This window comes from Vidua chalybeata, chromosome Z (assembly GCF_026979565.1).
Source record: "Vidua chalybeata isolate OUT-0048 chromosome Z, bVidCha1 merged haplotype, whole genome shotgun sequence".
NCBI lineage: Eukaryota > Metazoa > Chordata > Aves > Passeriformes > Viduidae > Vidua > Vidua chalybeata.
The window spans coordinates 11,339,010-11,358,691 of record NC_071570.1 but is presented as its reverse complement, the minus strand read 5'-3'; the positions used below and the strand labels follow the sequence as shown (position 1 = coordinate 11,358,691).

Below are 19,682 nucleotides of genomic sequence, written 5' to 3'. Positions count from 1 at the left end.
AGATCAAGTGGAGAAAATAGAATACTTTGCAACCAGAGCAGGAAAACTCAGATCATATTTAACAGATATTATACTGCTGGTAATACTATACAGAATTTCAGGACAAGAAACAAATGTTTAAGGTTCAAGGAGCTGATAAATTAGGAAATGAATGAATCTTAAATGAATGAGGTCTGTCTCAAAATGGTCTGCTGAAACACTGATTGAACACAAGCACTGGCCTGACTTATAAGACTGATGAACTATTAACAGAAACAAGAATGGTGACCATGTAAGCCAAAACACACCCTGCTTATGCCCTGACATCACATGAGAAGTGTGTAGAGGCCAAACCATAAATCTCAGCATATGCCATGGCCTTGTCCATAAACCCAGTATGTCTGAGTTGCTATGTCAGCAACAGATGATAAAGCACATCTGTAGGTACTACATCCCAAAAGCAGAACAAACAAGACTACATCAGTACCTGAAATGCTAATCCTTGAGTAGAGACTAGCAGCAGACTCACAGGTGAGTTACTTTTGTTTCTTTTTGGAAGTCTGGTGAGTTTAAACCCTATCAGCCCAAGAACTCATGGACCAATTGTAACAGAAGCCTGGCTTTTCAAGTACATACAGCAAACTAGATCCAAAATTCCAGTACTCTGACATCACAGCAGTCAGTAAAAATGTCAGGGTCTTCATCTTCATCTTCATGAAGGTCAGTCATTCAAAACAACTCATCTACTCAAAATACATCTAGAGCCTTCAGGGAAGCCTGGATATTCATTCAGAAGAGGATAAACTCAAGTTCCACATCTGCTTGCCTCTCAATACAAGCTTGTGAAATGAAAGGTCTGTGTCCCAGCATCAACAAAGTAGTGTTCTGAGACTTCACAGCTGCCAGGTTCCTCATACAGCCCCAGGCAGCTTTTGAGCTTAAGAGACTTTGCAGAGTCCTGTATCTAGGCATAAACCTTGAAAACAAGAGTATGGAACCTGTAGATACTGTAATTTCTCTCAGTCTGCTGAGTTTTATCCAATGAACCACCTATTGGGATCTCTACATAAAACTAAGCACAGGAAACCACATTCCACTAGCCTTCCGAAACACAAAACCAGCTCTCCTTAGAATCCTGTAGCATATGCTACAAGTAAGGAGTCCTTAAATTAGTTTTGACTCATTATCAGCCCATGCCTGAGCTCAGGACATCAGAAAGAAATTCATCACTTGACATCAGAACTAATACTATAGAAGACTGTGCCCATCAAACAAGGTTTGCCTTCACATCAGTACGTAACAGCAGAAGAACATCAGAGAATTTTGTATCCTGACATCAGAGCAGCAAGACAGCAGTGCTGAGCCAGAACCTCTGAAGGCACACAAATATTAAAACAGCAGGATCAGATTTATTTATCTACAAGCCACACACAAGTGTGTGCTTCTACTTCAGCCAGCAAGGTGATGTGCCAAACTATGAGCTCATGTGGTGTGGGCTTGGGATCTGTCCCACAGAGCAGTAGCTGAGCACAGCTTCATTCAAAAGGACCACCTGGAGAGGATGGTACATCTCAGCACGGAGAAAGATGAATTTCAGTCATCCCACAAATGCCAAAAATAATGAACAAATGTTCCACAAAATCTATCCAGCTCTAGCGAAGTTTAAAAAAAAGGACAGCAGTGTGTTTACTCTTTCTTATGGCATAATGCAGCCATTAACATGTTATAGCTGGCCATTTAATGGGATTTACTCTTGCATAACCCATACAGCACAAACGAAGCAGAACAATGACAGAGGCTCCAATCTAGACATTCTAGTTTCTTGCAGCCTTCACATGGATAAAATATCACCAGGTGCTCACACAGAAAATTAGTTCAGCTGCATAAACAGAGAACTTCACCCAGAGACATAGTAAAAATATTTAGGCATTTATGCCTGCTCTCCCTGTATTAATCCCATCCCATTCCCCCTGACCTACGTATTCATTAGACCCTTCTCGTTTAGTTATTAATACTGCAACTCAGTGAGTAGACAGGAGACAGCACTTTCCCTTCTCTCCCATGGGTGGTTTTTTCTTTTCACAACTATGCCAAACATAAAACTCTAATACCTGGTATTGGTTCTACATTCAATGTTCTTTCAAAAATAGTTCTTGTATTGCCATTCCAAGCAATGGCAGTCATAAGATATCTAGGTGTTTAAACAATGCATAATGAAAAGACTAGCACAAAAAATCTTGCAAATCAATTCAATTTTTTTTTTCTTTTATAATCTATGAGCAGAAGGCATCACATCAAAACTCTTGCATGTTACAGGATGTTCTTTGCCACCCGGTCACCTCAGCCCTGAAAACAGCCACTCTTGATTCACTGCTGTTTAGCTTCTAGAAAGGGAGGCAGTTTAGAAAGAAGACACCAAGGAGAAAATGTACTGCTCAGTCACAATCAGTAATAGCAAGGCTATACAACACAATACAAGGCCAGTCTGCCCTCAGTGCTGACTACCATGGGTTAATAGGGAGATACTGCTGCAGTGACTCTGCACAGCAGTGGCTACAGGGACAGCACAGAGATCCTCTTCTTCCTGCAGCCTCCTAGAGCTCCTGATTCTGAATTAAACTATTAGGATTCCTTATACTTTCCATAACTTGTAGTTTATATTAATTTATACAAGTTTCTCCCTTATTGGCTATTTCAGATAAATCTTTCAATATGTGTTTGCAAGTGTAAAGGCTAGAAAAATATGTTTTGTGTGTTAATACTGGACCAGCCCATTGCAGATTAGCTGTGAAACTGGGAGAAAAATGACAGTTTAGGAGACTTTCTTCTCTGGACAGACAATAGGCCCTCTTTTGAATCACTCATTTTAGTTCCCTGGTTTGATGAGACCACTGATGCCTGAATAACTTTCCTCTGAAATGTACCAATGGTTTCCTTTCAGAATCTGATTAAAGCTATTCTAGTTATACAGGAGAGAAAGATTATGACCATGTTTGTCATGATTGTCATGGTCATGACAAACATGGTCCTAATGGTCATGTCATTAGAATAATTTTAGTAATGACATGGTCATGTCATTAGAATAATTTTACTAATTTGAAGACACTGATGGAGAGATAGCAATTGTCATTTTGTTAAGGTAAAATGAAGGACAGGTAATCTATTTTACCTGAAGGAATATGTTCTTCCAATCCCATCTCCTGTTCCTGTGACCACTAGAAGAAAGCAAAAAGGACACGGATTATGTTTGGAGCTCTAGTTTAGCTTCTTCTCTCTGAATTGTTTCATCTTCATCATCTGCATTTCTTGAATAATACAAGATGTCTCCACCCAAGTATAGAACCAGTCTTCTAAATTGCTTTCCTTGTGACCTATGCACCTCTTATTCATTCAGCACTTTCTGTTTTCACAGCAAATCTCTCCCCGAGGTAGCCCATGTGGTACAGGAGGTAGCCATTACTCTCATTTTCAGTGGTGTCCACAAGCAACAAGTCAGTTGCTGAAGAGCTGGCAGAATTTTCTACCATACATGTATTTTCACAAGTTCTATTTTGCAAGCTTTGAACTTATATGCTGGTGGGAGAATGGTAGGAGATAAACACTAACTGATAACTGAAACTGGTACAACAATTTCTCACACAAGATTTCTGTCTGTAAAGAAAGATCACATCAAACTTGCCACCACCTATAAAATGCACTTCCTTCAGAACTGTACTACACAGTTCACTTTTGGATTTAGTCTTACTGTGAAAATAAACAAATCCTGGCATTTGTAAAGTACCCTGAACTTTAAACACTATGCATATAAATACCAAAGAGGAACTATAAAAAGAAAAATTCTTAACACTTTAGAAATACAGAAGAAATAATACAGCAAAGCACCAAAGCAATTCCAAGGTAAACCTGGTAAGTTTCAGAGCAAATTAAAAACTACTCAATATAAAAAAAAAGTGGATTAAGGAATTCTGTGTTGCCAGAGACACAGAAAGCAAAATGGTTTTGAATGGTTAGGTGTTGCCAACAGAAGAACAATTACTCTCTCATTTCATAGGGAAATGAGATCCCAGTGAAGGAGCAGTGGTATTTAGGGAGCAGGAGTATTTAGTTTAAGGAGCAGGAGTATTTAGTTTCCTAACGGACCTGTAGATGAAGAGTGAAGAGTCTGTTGAGAAACAAGCTTCCACATGCCAATTTTAATTTTCATGATTTTCAGAATTTCATGTGCCACATGACAACACAAATTATCTGAGCCTGATGAATTTTACTGGGGCCAGAAGACTTTGTTTATAAAAACACAGCATAAGGGTCCATTGAAAGAAACATGTCTTTCAACCTTAAGAGGAAAGAAAAATTTTACACAGAAAGTTCCACATGCTGTTCCTCATCTCATACACAGAAGGGAGGTCCTTGGCTCACTTAAATCAAAATAAGACTTATGCACTGCCTTAGAAGCATGTGGTATTCAGGAAGGTCTTCTACAGGAATGGATTTAATTTATTAATCCACTAGGAGATGTGGTAAATAAACATATTTAACAGTTAATTGTACATTTAATTTATGTATTTAATTTATTTAATAATTTTATGTATTTAGTCCCATCAAGTCTAATGCAGGGAAAAAAATCAAACATAAGTCTACTGTTCAGGTAATTCCTTAACAACAAGCTGCCATCAGCAACACTAGCAGCCAAGGAACTCAGGAACGGCAGCACCTGTTCAACCCTGCTTTATACTGATCATTTAACAAGCTTAAAAAAACATGAATGATCAATAGGAAGAAGCAGGTGCTTGTTAAACTGTGTCATTCTACAAGAATGCATACTATCTTAAAAAACAATGCCAATTTGCAGCCTTTGAAGATTTCAGACTAAAGTAAATTTAGTTCATTCATGGTATCATTAAGGATAAGTCAGCAATTTGGAAAAGAACACACTGGAGCAACATCAACACAAATGGGAAAAGTTGCTTTGAAAACTGGAGAACACATGCTAGACTTAAACTAGCAGCTTCACATACCAGAAAACTGAGGATCTGGGTAATGCTACTAAAATAAAAGTATTTGCAGCAGAGAGAAAACAGCAGAAGTAGCAACAGGGAGAGAATTCACATCAACACACCAGGGTGTGAACTGACACACCAGTCTGACCAGTTCTCTAATCTCCCCAAGTGTGGCAGCAGCTCTCTGGCCACAGAGAGCAGGCACAGACTTTCCCAGGCATTTTCCCAAGGAAGGCTGTGAGAAGATCAGCAGAAAGAATGAGAAACAATTCTTATCTGCACTTGCACCTGCTGTTGTGCACATGTGGAATGTGTCATAGAGATTTGTTCATCAAAGAGTGATTTCTTAATTAGACACTAGATGGATGGATTGACCAATTAGGTCAAAGCTGTATCAGACTGGCTGTAAGGGTTACTGAGATTCTTAATAAGTATAGTATAACATAGTATAAGATGATATAATAAAGCAATTGACCAGCTTTCTGCAATCATAGAGTCAATGCTAATTATTACCTGGCTGGGGGCCTGCGGCAATACACAAGTACACAAAACCTTCAGGTTCATAAACCGAAAGCTTTAGGAGAAAAGAAAAAGGAACCAATCAAATCATGTGCTGGAACACTTCCATGGTGAGAGAAGGTAGTGAGCTTGTATGAATCAGACACTCTCTGCATAGAAAATACCTCTTTACAGCACACTGTTAGTCTCTGAGCCTTGGCAGAGAAGTGAGAGGATGAATCAAATCAGATTATTTCATTTTCCAGGAAATGTCCAGGATTTACATTAGAATAACATCACTACATTACACGCACATTTGTAAACTATTGAGAAAATCCAAACTAAACATTGATTTCTGATGTTGGCCTCAGGGGCCTCTTTCTCTGGAAACTACACAAACCCAAAAAACTAATTTTATTGTCACTGTTTACCATTCATACAGACCGGAGATGGATGTAAACCAAACCTTTAAAAAAGACTACCCCAAACAGAGATCAACACTACTTCTTACAGTGAAGAGTTAAATTGTGGCCCAGACAATTTCCAGGATTTCCAGGACAAATTCACACTGAAACCAGAAAAAAGATTTATCACGTTACATTACTAACACCTTCAGACACAAACCCCACAATTGTGCAGATGCTTTACAAGTAAAGGCAATGTCTGAATCACACAGAAGGTAACGCTAACTCATCTGTAACAAGAAGATAAATAATCATTACTGTCTTACCTTAACAACAACCCAGTTTCCTCACACTAAATTTTCTCACACTTAGTTTTCATACTTAATTTTCCCCTCAGGGTTCACCTCATAAGTAAGCCAGGCCAAACAAATAAAAAAGGTTTGAATATTACATTTACAAAAGTATTTACAAAGAATCACAAATAACTCAAAAAAATCACTCACTGTTCAAGGAATACTTTAAATTTGAAGAGGTTTCACTGTTTTCTACATTTAAAAAATAATACTGAATACCTCTTTTAAATTAATGCCCCCAAAATTTAAAAGAACCCCTTCTATTTGATGATGGAATAAAAAACACAGTCTTCCACAGCTGTCAGTCTTCTCTTCTGGACTTCCATGTTCTGTTTCCATTTTCTTTTCCTGTGGTTGGTAATGCATCTCAGATAGGTCTACAGAGCATCATGGGCCCAATATAAGTAATTTAGGCCAATAAGAAGATAAATAAATCCTTAGGAATGTGAAGAATTCTTCAGTCTAAGTGTTTTTTTCTGAGGTAAATTTTTTTTTGCCTCTCTGACTTCCACAGGAATCACTGCAAGAAATTTACACAGTGAATGGGTAGAAAGTTCCTTGGGTGACCACATTTTCTCACTTAATTTCACTTCACTACAGTGAGGTCACTGCTAAAAAATCCCCACAAAATTTAGAGCATGAACAGACCAATGCACAGGATAATATTTTTTTCTGGTCCAGTAATTATTTTTCTTTGTATGTCTCCTTGTAAATACACCCTGACACCTGTAATGGTATGAATGTCATATTTAAAACCTTAAGTTCATTAATATGAAATCTATAGAAAACTAAGCAGCTGTATCCTAAAAAATCAGTTTTAAGTTTCTATCTTATTAACTGAAAGACACAATTATTGATGTTCTGGACGAAACAGCCGTGCAATTTCCTAAATTCTCACATGATAGTTGTGCTTGGTCAAGCCCATATTGCCAGAATTTTAATAAGCAAATTTACTGAAATCAACAGTATCTCAGATATAGAAGAAAACAGAAAGTGACTGAAGCCGAGTTTCTTTGTGAAAGTATGCAAGCAATTGCAAGTACTTCTAGATAGTACCTATTTCTTGTTATTGCTAGATTTATTTTCTAAATGATTCTGAGTAACACTGTCATAAAGACTATGATTATCAGGTCTGTATTTCAGGTGAGAAATCTAAGACTGAAGCACTTCAAGAACATTCTATGAACAAGAAATTAAATAAAATCACTTCACTATGGTACAGAATGAGCTAAAGAAACTACTTGAAGTACAGTATAGGAGTTAATTATATAGAAAGCAAATATTAGTGTTGTTCATGTGCATGGGACAATTGAATGTGTCCACCCACAAAAAAAAAGTAACCCAAACAAAACACCTGTTAAAATTGTAATCTGTATATTTTTTATTTATAAAAGGTACAGCAAAATATTAATTAATTATATCCAAATGTTAAGTGTTCCTTTGTGGGAACTACATCTTATTTAGCAGGTGCCTTTGTGTGTTCATCAGTATTGCAATCAAATGGCACTCATACTAATTTCATAATAAATGAAAACTTACCAATACCTTGTCTCATGGCAGAGTTAAGGTTCAGTAATTGAAATTGTGGAGGTAGAGATGATCTGAAGAAAGAGGAGCCTTATAAAAGAATACACTCAAAAATATTGAAGGTTTTTATGCATAAAGGAAATTTTTTAAACAGAAAATCACTGAAAAATATTTGCAGAAATGTTTTCCCTCCACATCTTCAGCAGATAGAAAATGAAAGTCACATTCTTCACCAGCTGTGAGAAAATGGATAGCTCAGATTTCTCTTCTCTCTTTGACCTTGTCTTTAAATGCCACTTCTAGTATCTGCAGTCACTGCTCCTCTTGCCATTCAAATCCATGCAGGCAGTCATTCCCTGAAGCTTCTGGTGTGAGTAACCCACATGTTTCTTAGATCTAATTCAGACTGTTCATTGATGTGCTACACACAGAGTAATGTTTTCTGATTTTCTGTATTTTCAGATTAGCTGTATTTTAATTGAAGTGATCAAACAAGTCATTAGACCACCCTGGCTCTATGTCAAAGTCTTTCAAAATCTTCTTTTGATTTGATTGTTTTCAAAAATTTTGGCTCATGCTTGCAGGGAATTGAGAACTTCAACAAGATTAATTTGTCTGATGTCTTCCAACACTTCAGTGCATCTATCACATTTTCAAAGGTTAACACTTTATCCTCAAAGAAACAGGTAAGCATTATCAAATATTTTCAAAGAAGGAAATACAGATATAGGTGTTATTGAAATATAGATATGGGTGTTATTTTCCCAAATGATCACTCAGACCATCGGTCTGGGCCTCCTAACCACTGTACCAGCTGAGCCTACTGTGGTCATCCCCAGGCTCATTATGATTCCTTGCTTAGAACTGAAAGCATAAACTAGTACCAGATAAGCTTTTACTGTACATATAAGACACAATAGGACACTAGCCATTTCTCCTCATTTAAACACAAGTCAGTCTTCCACACAGTCAGTCAGTTTCCCTCCCCTACTAGGTTTGTACATAGTAGCACCACTTTTCTGCAGCAAGGTGGCTGCAGATAAAATGTGAGAGGAGGGGAATGTGATATAAAAAGAAAAATGTACCTTAACAAAAGTAGATTTGTTGGTACTGGCTCACAGACACACACACACACAAAAACATCTTCAAATATTAAAAAATCCCCTGTCATTTCCCTACTCTCCTTGATCTGCTGCGAAGTTATGAGGGTTCATTTATAACAACAGTGACAACTTCTGCAGAACACCACAGCGTGATTGAGGATGAGAGAAACACAGAAGAGGATGCCTACACAATGTACATACACAGACATAGCCTCAATTTTTTAGTTAGACTTACACAGTGAATAACCTGGGGGCAAATATCCTCTTTGTCCCATATGTTCTATATCACTTACCCAAGAGCACATGCATGCATGAAATCAATCTGAACCACTAGGATCTTTCATCTCGTCACTGATATCTAGGTTTGCATACAGCATAAGGCAATGGTGAATCAAGCCTCATGATTTTACTGGGAATTTTGCCTCAAGAAACTACAGGCAGTCACTGAAAACTCTAAGATCTTGTTGAAATAGCACCCAAGTACAGGTAAATGCAGACATTTACAACTTGAGATTCGCTCATAGCATTCTTTCCTATAAAATGGCTATCAGATTAAGAAGAAAAAGCTAAAATCAAACTAGTTTGCATGTAAAAAAATGGCGCGCAAGAATATTTCTGAGCCAGTGAATTGTGTGCATATCTGTGACAACTGAGGTAGATTTTTTTTTTTGTTGTTGTTGTTCCAAATATGTTTCAGCATATACTTATTTAAGGTCTTAGCAATGCTAAACAAACTGGTATCTTCAGTCTCTTTCAAGGCAGGCATTTTGTCTAATTCTTTGACACTGGAAGTGCATTCTCTTCATCCCCGGGTTGTGCAGGCTTGCTGTTTCCTCTTAGTGTTAAAAACGAGTATCTCAGTCCTCCTGCCATACTAAACAAAAGAGAATGAACAGTGGTGTCAAAGATGTCTGAAGTTACAGATGTCATTTCATAGGTACATACCTTTCCTTCTGAAGAGCTAAAGAACACCAGCTATAATAAACTAGTAGTGCCTAAGTGCTATGTAACCCATCTGAGAAAGCAGCCCCAAGCAGACAAAGATCAATTACCAGATTCATACACACAGGTGATCATTTAAGCACACAAAGTAACCACTCACAAGTTAAAACTTATATTCAATGGGCACAACTCATTCAGTCACAGTTCTCACTTCCCACACCACACCTGACTTTTACTTGGAAGCCTCACAGCTCAGAACTGCTGCTTATAAACAAAGAAAAAATTCCACACAGTAAAACTGCAGACATATTTCCACAATTAGGCCTCACCACAGCAAGATTTAATATCTGAAAATAGACAGGAAAAGTCATAACTAACTGTAATGACCTTTACATCCTGAGGCAGTGCTTTGTCAGACAAGTAGTTTCAAAACTGCATCACTCAAATGAGTCCAATCAAACGAAGTATAAAACTAGAACTCACTGAGAAATTTTCAGCTTTAATAAATAAAGGCTATTCAAGTTTCACTTACCAAACATTTAGCCCTACAAAGTTTAACATGGAGAATATGTAATCTCCACCAATCAACATTCCAATGTAAGCAATGGATATATTCTGAAAGGAAACAAAAGTCATGCATTTAAGTCAGATTTCATCTCCATGAATACAAATTATATCACCTAATTAACTTTTCTAAGGAAATAGCTATACTGTGTTGCTGACCACTCTAAAATCAGCCTTTAAACTAATTTCATGGATGTCAGCCTTATGGATAATGTAGCAATGAAAAGAATAATAAAATCAGTATGTTTTCTAAATGTATACAATGCACAGTAACTTTCTAGGGGGAAAAAAAGCTATTTGATATTAGGCAAAATGGACCTAAGGTCACTTTTTGAAATTTATTTATTATTATCTTTGGAATTCAAATCTCATTTCTTAAAAGTGGGTTTTGGGTTCTCCAGCATAAAAAGGATGCCTTAAAGTTACAGTAAAAGTTCTTCATTATTACCTTAAGAGGGTTATCTGCTTACTTTTCCAACTAAATGTGCTCTGAAATCACTTGGTACAGGTTCAAGACAGGCACAGTTTAAAGTTAAAAAATCTACCTCTCACCCACCGGCATCAAGTTTTAGAAAAATAGTCCCCTAAAGACAAAAGGAAAGATGTAGAAGTGTGTGATCATTTTACCAACACTTTGTTGCTTTCAATTATTTTAGCAGCTAGTCAGCATAATGACATCTGTCTCTACAAGTCTCTAATAGAGACTGCTGCATCATAACCTGCTTCTCAACTTTAAAGCTGTTCTAAGTGTGTCAAAGACTATTACAGCTAAGAAAATAGAAATAGTCTTGCCCTGACTTAATGTTCTGATGCAGACATATAAAATTTAAAAGAACGCTTCCAGAGCCACAGAATGAAAACTACTAGATTAATCTTGCAGCTTTCAAAAAAGAAAAAGGATGTAGAAAGAAAAGTATTGCCCTCCTTTTGCAGATTTTATGGTGAATGTGTGGTGAATGTATTTTATGTTTTATTTTATTGTTTTTCTTAGTCATGGAAGGGTGCACTTTCACTACTGTTATTCCTGTTAAGTTAGTTTGAATTCTGAAAATGCTTCAACCACAGCTGAGTAAGTTTTGTATTTACTAAAGCTCTTTCAGCTTTACAGTTCTGTGTTTCTCTCCAAACTGGCCTACAAAAAATGTGTATGGGCAGTCAGGGATGTTCCTAGACATGCTGTCCTCATCAATACAAAGCAAGATGCACAGTTTTAAATTAAATTGGGTTAAAGGAAACAGACTGTAAGGATACTGGATTCAATTTTTAATACATGCATGTTTTGGCGTTGATCAAATTGACCAGAATTTGTACAAACCAAAGTTAAATAGTCCATTCACCTAGAACACAGGTTCTCACACAAAGGCTGAGGCACTTAACCATAAAGCTTCAGCTTAGTCATTATTCTGTATCTATAAAAGCCCTATGTATCAGCTGCAAAGGAAATTAGTTTAGCCCAAAGTAAAATTAGTCCCCATCAGTTCACCTGGATTTGCATCTGGGCATCTTGACTAACACACAGTAACCTAATAAACAACAGAGGCACAGGATACTGCCTGATGAAATGTGGCTAAATGTACAACTTTTAATTAAAATTGTTCCAGTTTCTCTTGTAGAAGAAATAAAAATAGATCAATACCAACAATGTTTTCTGGAGCATACTTGACTTTGAAGGCAAGAGAAGAGGGTCACTTTGTTGTGTGACCTTGTTTGGCACAAGCAGTGTCTCAGTATTAGCCTTCATTTTGAGTTTCTATCTCAAAGTAGACTCAAGATCACTGCTGAGCCAATGCTCTTTTCTGTCTATTTGAGCATTTTTATTTCCGTCTTCTGGTCCATAACTCACCTTGATGGCACCAACTACTGTTGTTGTGAGTGCAGAATTGTAATGACTGCACAGGACAGTAGAATACATCAAGAGAAACCTAAACAAATGAGAAAATTTTGTAAATTCCTCCCAGGGAGCTAGGAAGTTTAACATTACTTCAAGATGTTCAACATTATCTGGATCAGTATTTTTCTGGAATCTATAATTCCACCTGTTTCAAACCCTTGTAAAAGCATTTCTGTGCATCTCTATTTTAAGTTAATGATGTGCACATACAGAATAGTCAAATTATATGTTAAAATATGCTACTTGGGCTCTAACAGAGTCAACTCTTTTCTCTGTGCTGCTTTTATGTCAGTATTTGAAGTTAGTTTGACCTCTTGGTTATGACGTGAAAGAGAACAGGATGCAATTCCTTCTTCCTTTGACTCTGCAGTTTCAACAGGAACAAAGCATTGTTTCATTACTTTTAAGTCTCCCACACTTTTCCAGCTGCTTTAAAGAACAAACACACTGAAACAGTTCCTATACTCACGGACTTACATGCTATTAACTGCAAAGAAGTTAGATGATTAGAAGAGACAGACAGAAGAGACAGTACAGAAAATACAAAGCTAAATGTCATGTTGTTCAGCACTGTACTGCGAGGTCAAAAATCCAGATAGCACTGAACAGTTATACACACCATTAGAAACAATTAAAAGTCAAGACATAATCCTGGGGGAAAACCCATTTTCTCTGAACTTTAACATATTAGTGAGTCTTACATTTGAGATTTGCAATTTGAAACACTGACATGAAAACAACTTGCTTTATTCCCCTGTGTCCTTACCCAAACAAGCAGGAAAGAATAAATTGAAAGACAAATAAAAAATTTGTCCAGTGCTGGAAATGTGTTGCCTATTAAAAAGAGAGAGAGAGAATTATGTGCTATATAATCAACTGGAAACACATACAAAATGTACTTAATATGAAAATACATAAATTCACAAAATACATTTAATTCATACCAAAATTATGAACCATTTATATTACTTCTGGAAACAGTTTAATGCATCTAACTTGACAGACAGCAGGACAACAGCATCTCTGATACCTAGACACATACTTGTAACATGTAGAGCAGTGCAGATATACAAGTGCATACTGTAAACAATTTACATAAATGCAATCCAGAAAATTGTGTTTTGGTATTTACTGACAGATACTAACACTGTGAATAATAACACATAATAAATAGTGTTGATGTGAGATGGACAGAAACAGCAAATACATAAATAATTTCCTCTAAATCTCTTCCACACCACAGATTCATTCATGAACAGCTTTCAAGGCCCATGCCTGCATTTTTGAGCATTACTAAGGTCTCTCAATAATGAAGATCAATGAAAAGGCTCAATTACTTTGAAATATCCTCCCTAGTGAAGTGCAGCAAACAAACATACAGTGCCACACAGTCACTAAGAAACATATCACAGATTCTTTTCCATCTCTATTAACTCCTGGATATGCCTCATTTTAATCTGGTTAGTCTACACTTGCTGCATAAGTACCAAATTCAGCTGAGGCTGAATGCATCCCGAGAAACAGAAAAAAAACTGTTAGTCCATGCTAACAGCCAGCTGAACGTCCACCATGTGAGGTAATAGGTGAAAAGGATCTTGAGCAGCTCTGCCCTGCTAGAATTTTGCCGGTGTGCAACAACAAGCTGCCAAGTATAACAGAGAGCTGTCGGAACCCAAGGTGTCCCTCAGACACTCTTGGATGTTCCGGGCCCAGGGCAGAAGCCTCTGAGACCCTGGCAGGCAGCCAGGAACCCCTGTGGTCTTGAGTCTGACCCATGGAACAATTTACCAACCTTGCAGGAAGAACAAGAAATCACAAAAGTTTAGATATTATAATAGAAGTAGTCACAAAGTGAAAGGTAGGATTTTTGAGTGCTATACAGGGGGGTTTTAGGCCTTGTACAGAGGGGTCTGAGTTTTGTACATGGGGGTCAGAGGTTCTAAGATGGAGGGATTTGGGCGTGCCCTGTCCTCCTTCTTTCTTCTTCCTATTCCCCATGCTCTTGGTGGTGTTGGCACTCACAGATTGGTTTAGAGTAGAAAGTCACTGTTCAACATAGGTAATAGGCATTGGGGAAAAACTATAAACACCTAATACGTAATGTGTGATATAAAAGATGGCACCAGCCCCTCGGGGGACAGAGACAGGGACAGAGACGGAGACAGAGAAGAAGACGAAGAGAGACGCAGAGAGAGACGCAGAGGGAGAAGAAATCAGGGACAATGTCAGGGAGTCTGTGTGCCTTGAGATAACATGCAATAAACTGCCTTGAGACCGGACGACTGAAGACTACTGAGTCTTTCTTTGAAGGCACGGGTTGGAGGAGAGACTTTACCACCACCCGGAGTCACCCCAATCTGGGGGAAGGCTCCGGCAGAGAGCCATTCTGGGGCTTCCTTCGTCTTATAGTGAATCATGCTTTCCTGTCCTCTCAGTGCTTTCCTTCTCCTCACAGTGAGCCAGCTGGTGAGGGAGAAATTAACTCAGACATTCACTCACAAACTGCAATCTCTCCAAGATTACAGAACTAGCTAGAGGAGTAGAAGCATGTCCCTATCATACAGATGTGGTACTGATGTTTTGACTTCAGAGCAGAAGACATATGCTGTGACGGGTCAAGGCAAGAAGCTCTGCCAGGGTAAAAACCGGTCTGAAAAATCTTATAAGTACACGGGTTATCTACAATAATTTGCTGACTTGTCATCAATATTTTTCCATTTTCTCTGTTTTCTCTGTGATTTGATTTCTGTGTGTCACACTGACACTAGTTATCTGCATAATTTACTAGGACTTCTATTTTTAAGTGACCAAACCAATGTGATGCACAGAAAGCACAATGTATTTCTCTAATAGATTTTTATTCTCTTCACGTAATTGAGCATTAAGATGTTTACAGAAAATAAGCCAGTGGACACAACACACTCCTTTTTTTCCCCTGAGATAAACCTAGCAACAAGGTAAACTTCTCTGACCAGGGCTCCCAAAATCTCCCATATCTCAACCCTGTGTGCTGGAAAAGCAGTTGAAATCTTACAGCTATAAAAAATTTGGGCTCCTTTTCCAAGATAGGTAGCAGATGCATTTTCCTAAACTGGCACAAGGTCATGCTGGACTGATGACATAAAGAAATTTCACATTCACAGCAGACCTAATTCCAGCACTTTTAAGGAATCATAATTTTTCTGCTTAAAGCATAATTCTAAGTACACAATGGCAAAATCATGTGAGTTCAGGGCACAACAATATACAACAAAGAACACTGCAATTATTTATTACACCCTCCAAAGAATTTTCCGTGGCAAATGTAAAACATTTCTAGAAAGCAATATGAGTGACTAGATTAATTTAACTATTATGAAAAAGGCAACTCAGCAAGACTGTGAGGGAGCCAGGAAAACCTTCTGGTCTGATAGTTTATGTATCAGGACATACTGCCTACGGATACTGTATTAGGATTGCCTGGGGAGAGTCTTGCTCTCATTCTATGAGAATGCACAACGGAGGTTACCAAATGAAACTGAGACTAAACAGAAATCTGCCCTGGATATCAGAATGAGAGAAAGACTGGAAATTGTCTGTACAGTTGCAATCTTGTTGTAGAGCATGTGGCAAATCACATAGTGCAGTTGGATTCTCAACCATTTGTTCTAGCTGGCAGTCCCTGAACATACCTAAGTTCCCAGAGAAAGACTCAGATAAGGACTATCACACAAATTCAGCTTTTCCTTAAGTGAATAATCACAAGTTCTTACTTGTGAAGGACAAATCCAACTCACATTTTTCACACTAACCACTAACAAAAAGGGAGGGTTACCTCTTCAGAAACAAGCCAAAGCCCCTCCCACTTCCCAAATGAAATCTGAACAAAATAATATTAACAGTCTGAGATATGCAATATTGCTACTTACCTGCTGAAAGTCTCCAGTAGAAAAACTAATAAAAACTGTTGGAATCACCATGAAACAAGCATTATAAAACAGGACACCATACTTTCCCAACTCCTGTGAAAAACAAAAAGTGTTTGATATTAAAAGCCACTTGGGAGCAAAATACTACATATTACTCTGGTAATTCTTCTGACATTATTGTCAGTGAGTAAACAGACTACATCTCAATTTAAAATACAAACTTGCAATCCTTGGGTTCAGTGTTTCCTACTAAGCTGAATTTCCACTTCACTCACTTTGTCTGTGCACTCAGCAGAGTATTACTGCTCTGTTATTCCTTGGACCCTTCTATACAACACTAGGAATTTTCAAAGCACTGGTCCAGAAGTGCTTTGTGTTGACTTCACATAAGTTGACTTCTGCCTGGCCAAGGAATCACCTAGTCCTTCTACTACAAATCAACCACAAAAACATATAACAGGAAAATGAATGAAGTTTGACTCATAGAGCTCTGTAACCACTGGTAATTGATGTAACTTTATGCAACTTAAGGGTTGCCATCTAACCTGTGGGTTAACTTGCTTGACACAACAGCAGGAAATTAAGAGAATGAAAAAATAACCTTCCCTTCCTCCCTCCAGATTCAGCCATGCTGCTTAGAAAAACTCTCCAGCCTATCTCTTCTCCTGTATTTTGCAGAAAATTGTGAGGCTGTTAAATGCTTCTCATATATAAAAATGCAGTGTGGAATCGACAAAGATGTCTAAGATTATTAAAAGACATATATTTCTGCTGTACAGAGTGAACCACAGAAGTCAGAAACCAAACCTCTATCCAAGACTGCTCTTTGCTATACTTAGTATGTTTCATGGCACTGTATTTGAAGAGCAGCCTGCTCAACATTTACGTAAGACATGTGTATCAATATATCACCTAATACCTTGTCACACCTGCCTTTGCTGAATACTTGCTTTTAGATAACCAAAAAAGACTACAGTTACTGTACAGTTACTGTGGTTATGACTTAGTCTGGACAATTCTCTGTTTATTTTACATAAACCTCACATAACATGTGTTTCTAGTCAAAAAGTCATCATCCCTATATAAATATATATCAAATTTAGAGGTAAACTGGTTATAGTTTGCTTTTTTTTTTTTTTTTTTTTTTTTTTTTAATAACTACTACTCTCTGCTTAAAAGACTTGGGAGGAAAGAAAATACACTGTTTGCTTACCGAAGCCTAGCCAGAGATAGAAATAACAACTTTTTCTAGGCTATTCTCTAATAAGAATGCATATATCAACTGTGAAATATCAACTGGAATGTGAAAGTAAATGAAGTTATTTATAAGTTCATAATGGTAAGTACATAAAATTCATATAATAAGTAGGTGTCCTAGGGTGACTAATGTCTGGGGTGACTTTATGATGCTGAATTTTATCCCCATTTGTCTGTTTAGCCCAGAAATAAGTTTTGTGCCTTTAAAACTAGATCTGAAAGTGAAGAGGGAGAAAAGGAGGAGTGGTGGAATGTCTGAGGCAGCTGTATTCAAAAACATAGAGACAGGAGCTTCAGCTCTCTCTCTCAGTGTGTGTTATCTGCAGCACGGACAGCGGGAGAGAGCTCTCCTTTGCTTTTAGTTAGTTTTTTTAACTAGCTGAGGTAGACAAGTTCCCTGGGCTGTAGTTTTTCTTTTTCTTGGAACTATTCAAACCTGCTCTGGACTGAAAACCCAGAAAAAACATCGGAAGCTCATCCCTGTGGCCCACCAGGGCCCAGGACACAGCATCTTCTAGCGCCAGAGGGACTGATAAGAGACTGAGTGAGCTGAGCTACACCCCACTAAAAGGACTCTCTCTCTATGAATTTCAGAGAGAAACCTCTCTTTGGACTAGTGAGAGGTTCCAATGCTTAATATTATTCTTTTTTCATGTTTGTGAGTACTTTGCTTGTTAAATAAACATTTTTCCGCTTTTCTCGAAGGAAGTTTATCTCCCAAACAGGTAGGGAGAAAGGCCACTTGAATCTGCTTTCTAGAGGAACTCCTCCCTAAATTTCCCCTAAACCAGGACAGTAGCCCACTGCTAAATTCAATCCAATCACCCCACAATTACCTTTGGATCAATTTTCTGCTTTGTATAAACTCCATTTGCTGCTGTGAAGATATCATTTAACAACACAAAGATGTAGCCCTCCAGATTGAAAGACATATCAGACCTGGGAAAGAAAGAAATACTGTATGGTAAATAAGCAAAAAATATGCAATGCATTGCATTACCTTGCTTACCAAGAAGAATATTGTGAATGAGGATATGCAAACCCAGCTAGTCACAGGTTTTGCTTCAAGCCTTCTTTGTAAGTCAAAGTACTTTACATTTCTCTAGTCATAGGACCATCACAAATGAGACATTGGAGAGTTCCAAATACTCAGTGTGAAAGTGGCAGGAAATCTTCAGTTTTCATTCAGAGGAAAATTTCACCCATGTCAACCCTGACAACCAGTCCAATTATAACTGAATTTACTTACCTATTTCTTTTACTACAAAAAGTGGCTAGGGAATAAAATCCAACTGTTTTTTACAATATTTGTATATTTCTCAGACAGATTGTCATCCTTTCTGTTTTGACTTGTTACCTCATCAATACAGGGTAATTCATTTGATAGGACATGGCTCTATCTCTGTCACATCACATGGAAATTATTTACCTTTGTTCATAGCAAAGCCAGGAAACAAACAAAACATTAACTTTCCAGATAGGTAAAGGAATGTTCAAACAGAAAACAGAGGACAACAGCATACAGGTGCTTTGTGACCATTATCTCACAATAGAACTTACAAAAAAAAAAAAAAAAAAAGTGGGATTTTTATGATTAAAAAATATACAATGTGTAACTCCAGATTTGACAGTCAAAATATCATTCTTTCTATCCAGAACAGGAATATGTTTTTCCAAGATTATTAAAATACACTGATACTATGAAATAAAAGCAACATTCCTCACATAGTTTTAACTTGATCCACTAATGATCCTCCAAACACGGAAAACCTACAGGTGGAAAAAGACACACCCAAACACTGTCAGCAGGAATTAGATTTTTCCTTTGTATAACTACACCTTCAAGTGATGTCACTAGAGAGATTTTCCAAATCAAAACTTTATCCAGAGTAACTTACCTCCACTTAGGTTTACTTGGAATTAAACAAGGAAAAAGTCCTCCTACTGTCCCTCCCCTCATAATATGGCTTTGTATGAGAAATTAAAACCTTACCCAGCGGCTATGAAAGCCCCAAGAATGATGGCAAATACGCTGACTATAATATTCAGTGGGTACCGTTTCCTGTAGGCAAAAATTGAAACAGTTCACATTTTCATTTTTTGAAGCAGAGATTAAATGGCTGTCTGCCTGAAAAGTTTCAAAGCAATTAATAATCACAGAACATTTAACAGGAGGGCAAAGTCTTGACAACCTTACAGAAACAACGTGATTGCCCATGTGCCATGCTGTCAGACCTTGGCCCTGAGAATGGAGATTGA

General features: G+C 37.6%; 1 protein-coding gene across 4 annotated transcripts in view; it reads right to left on the bottom strand.

Moving 5' to 3' along the window:
• Window positions 1–7,588: 7,588 nt before the first annotated feature.
• The window catches only part of SLC35D2 (solute carrier family 35 member D2), a 23,841-nt gene continuing 11,747 nt past the window's right edge, over window positions 7,589–19,682 (bottom strand). For 3 of the 4 annotated variants that reach the window (XM_053931831.1, XM_053931829.1, XM_053931830.1), the window contains 8 exons: window positions 19,417–19,485; window positions 19,149–19,193; window positions 18,260–18,362; window positions 16,167–16,259; window positions 13,025–13,092; window positions 12,211–12,289; window positions 10,336–10,418; window positions 7,589–9,735 (listed from right to left, as the gene is read on the bottom strand). In XM_053931831.1, coding sequence (XP_053787806.1) covers window positions 9,633–9,735; window positions 10,336–10,418; window positions 12,211–12,289; window positions 13,025–13,092; window positions 16,167–16,259; window positions 18,260–18,362; window positions 19,149–19,193; window positions 19,417–19,485 — 643 coding nt within the window. In that variant the 3' untranslated portion in view covers window positions 7,589–9,632. The remainder of the gene's footprint in view (window positions 9,736–10,335; window positions 10,419–12,210; window positions 12,290–13,024; window positions 13,093–16,166; window positions 16,260–18,259; window positions 18,363–19,148; window positions 19,194–19,416; window positions 19,486–19,682) is intronic. The other variant, XM_053931828.1, reaches the window with a different exon arrangement.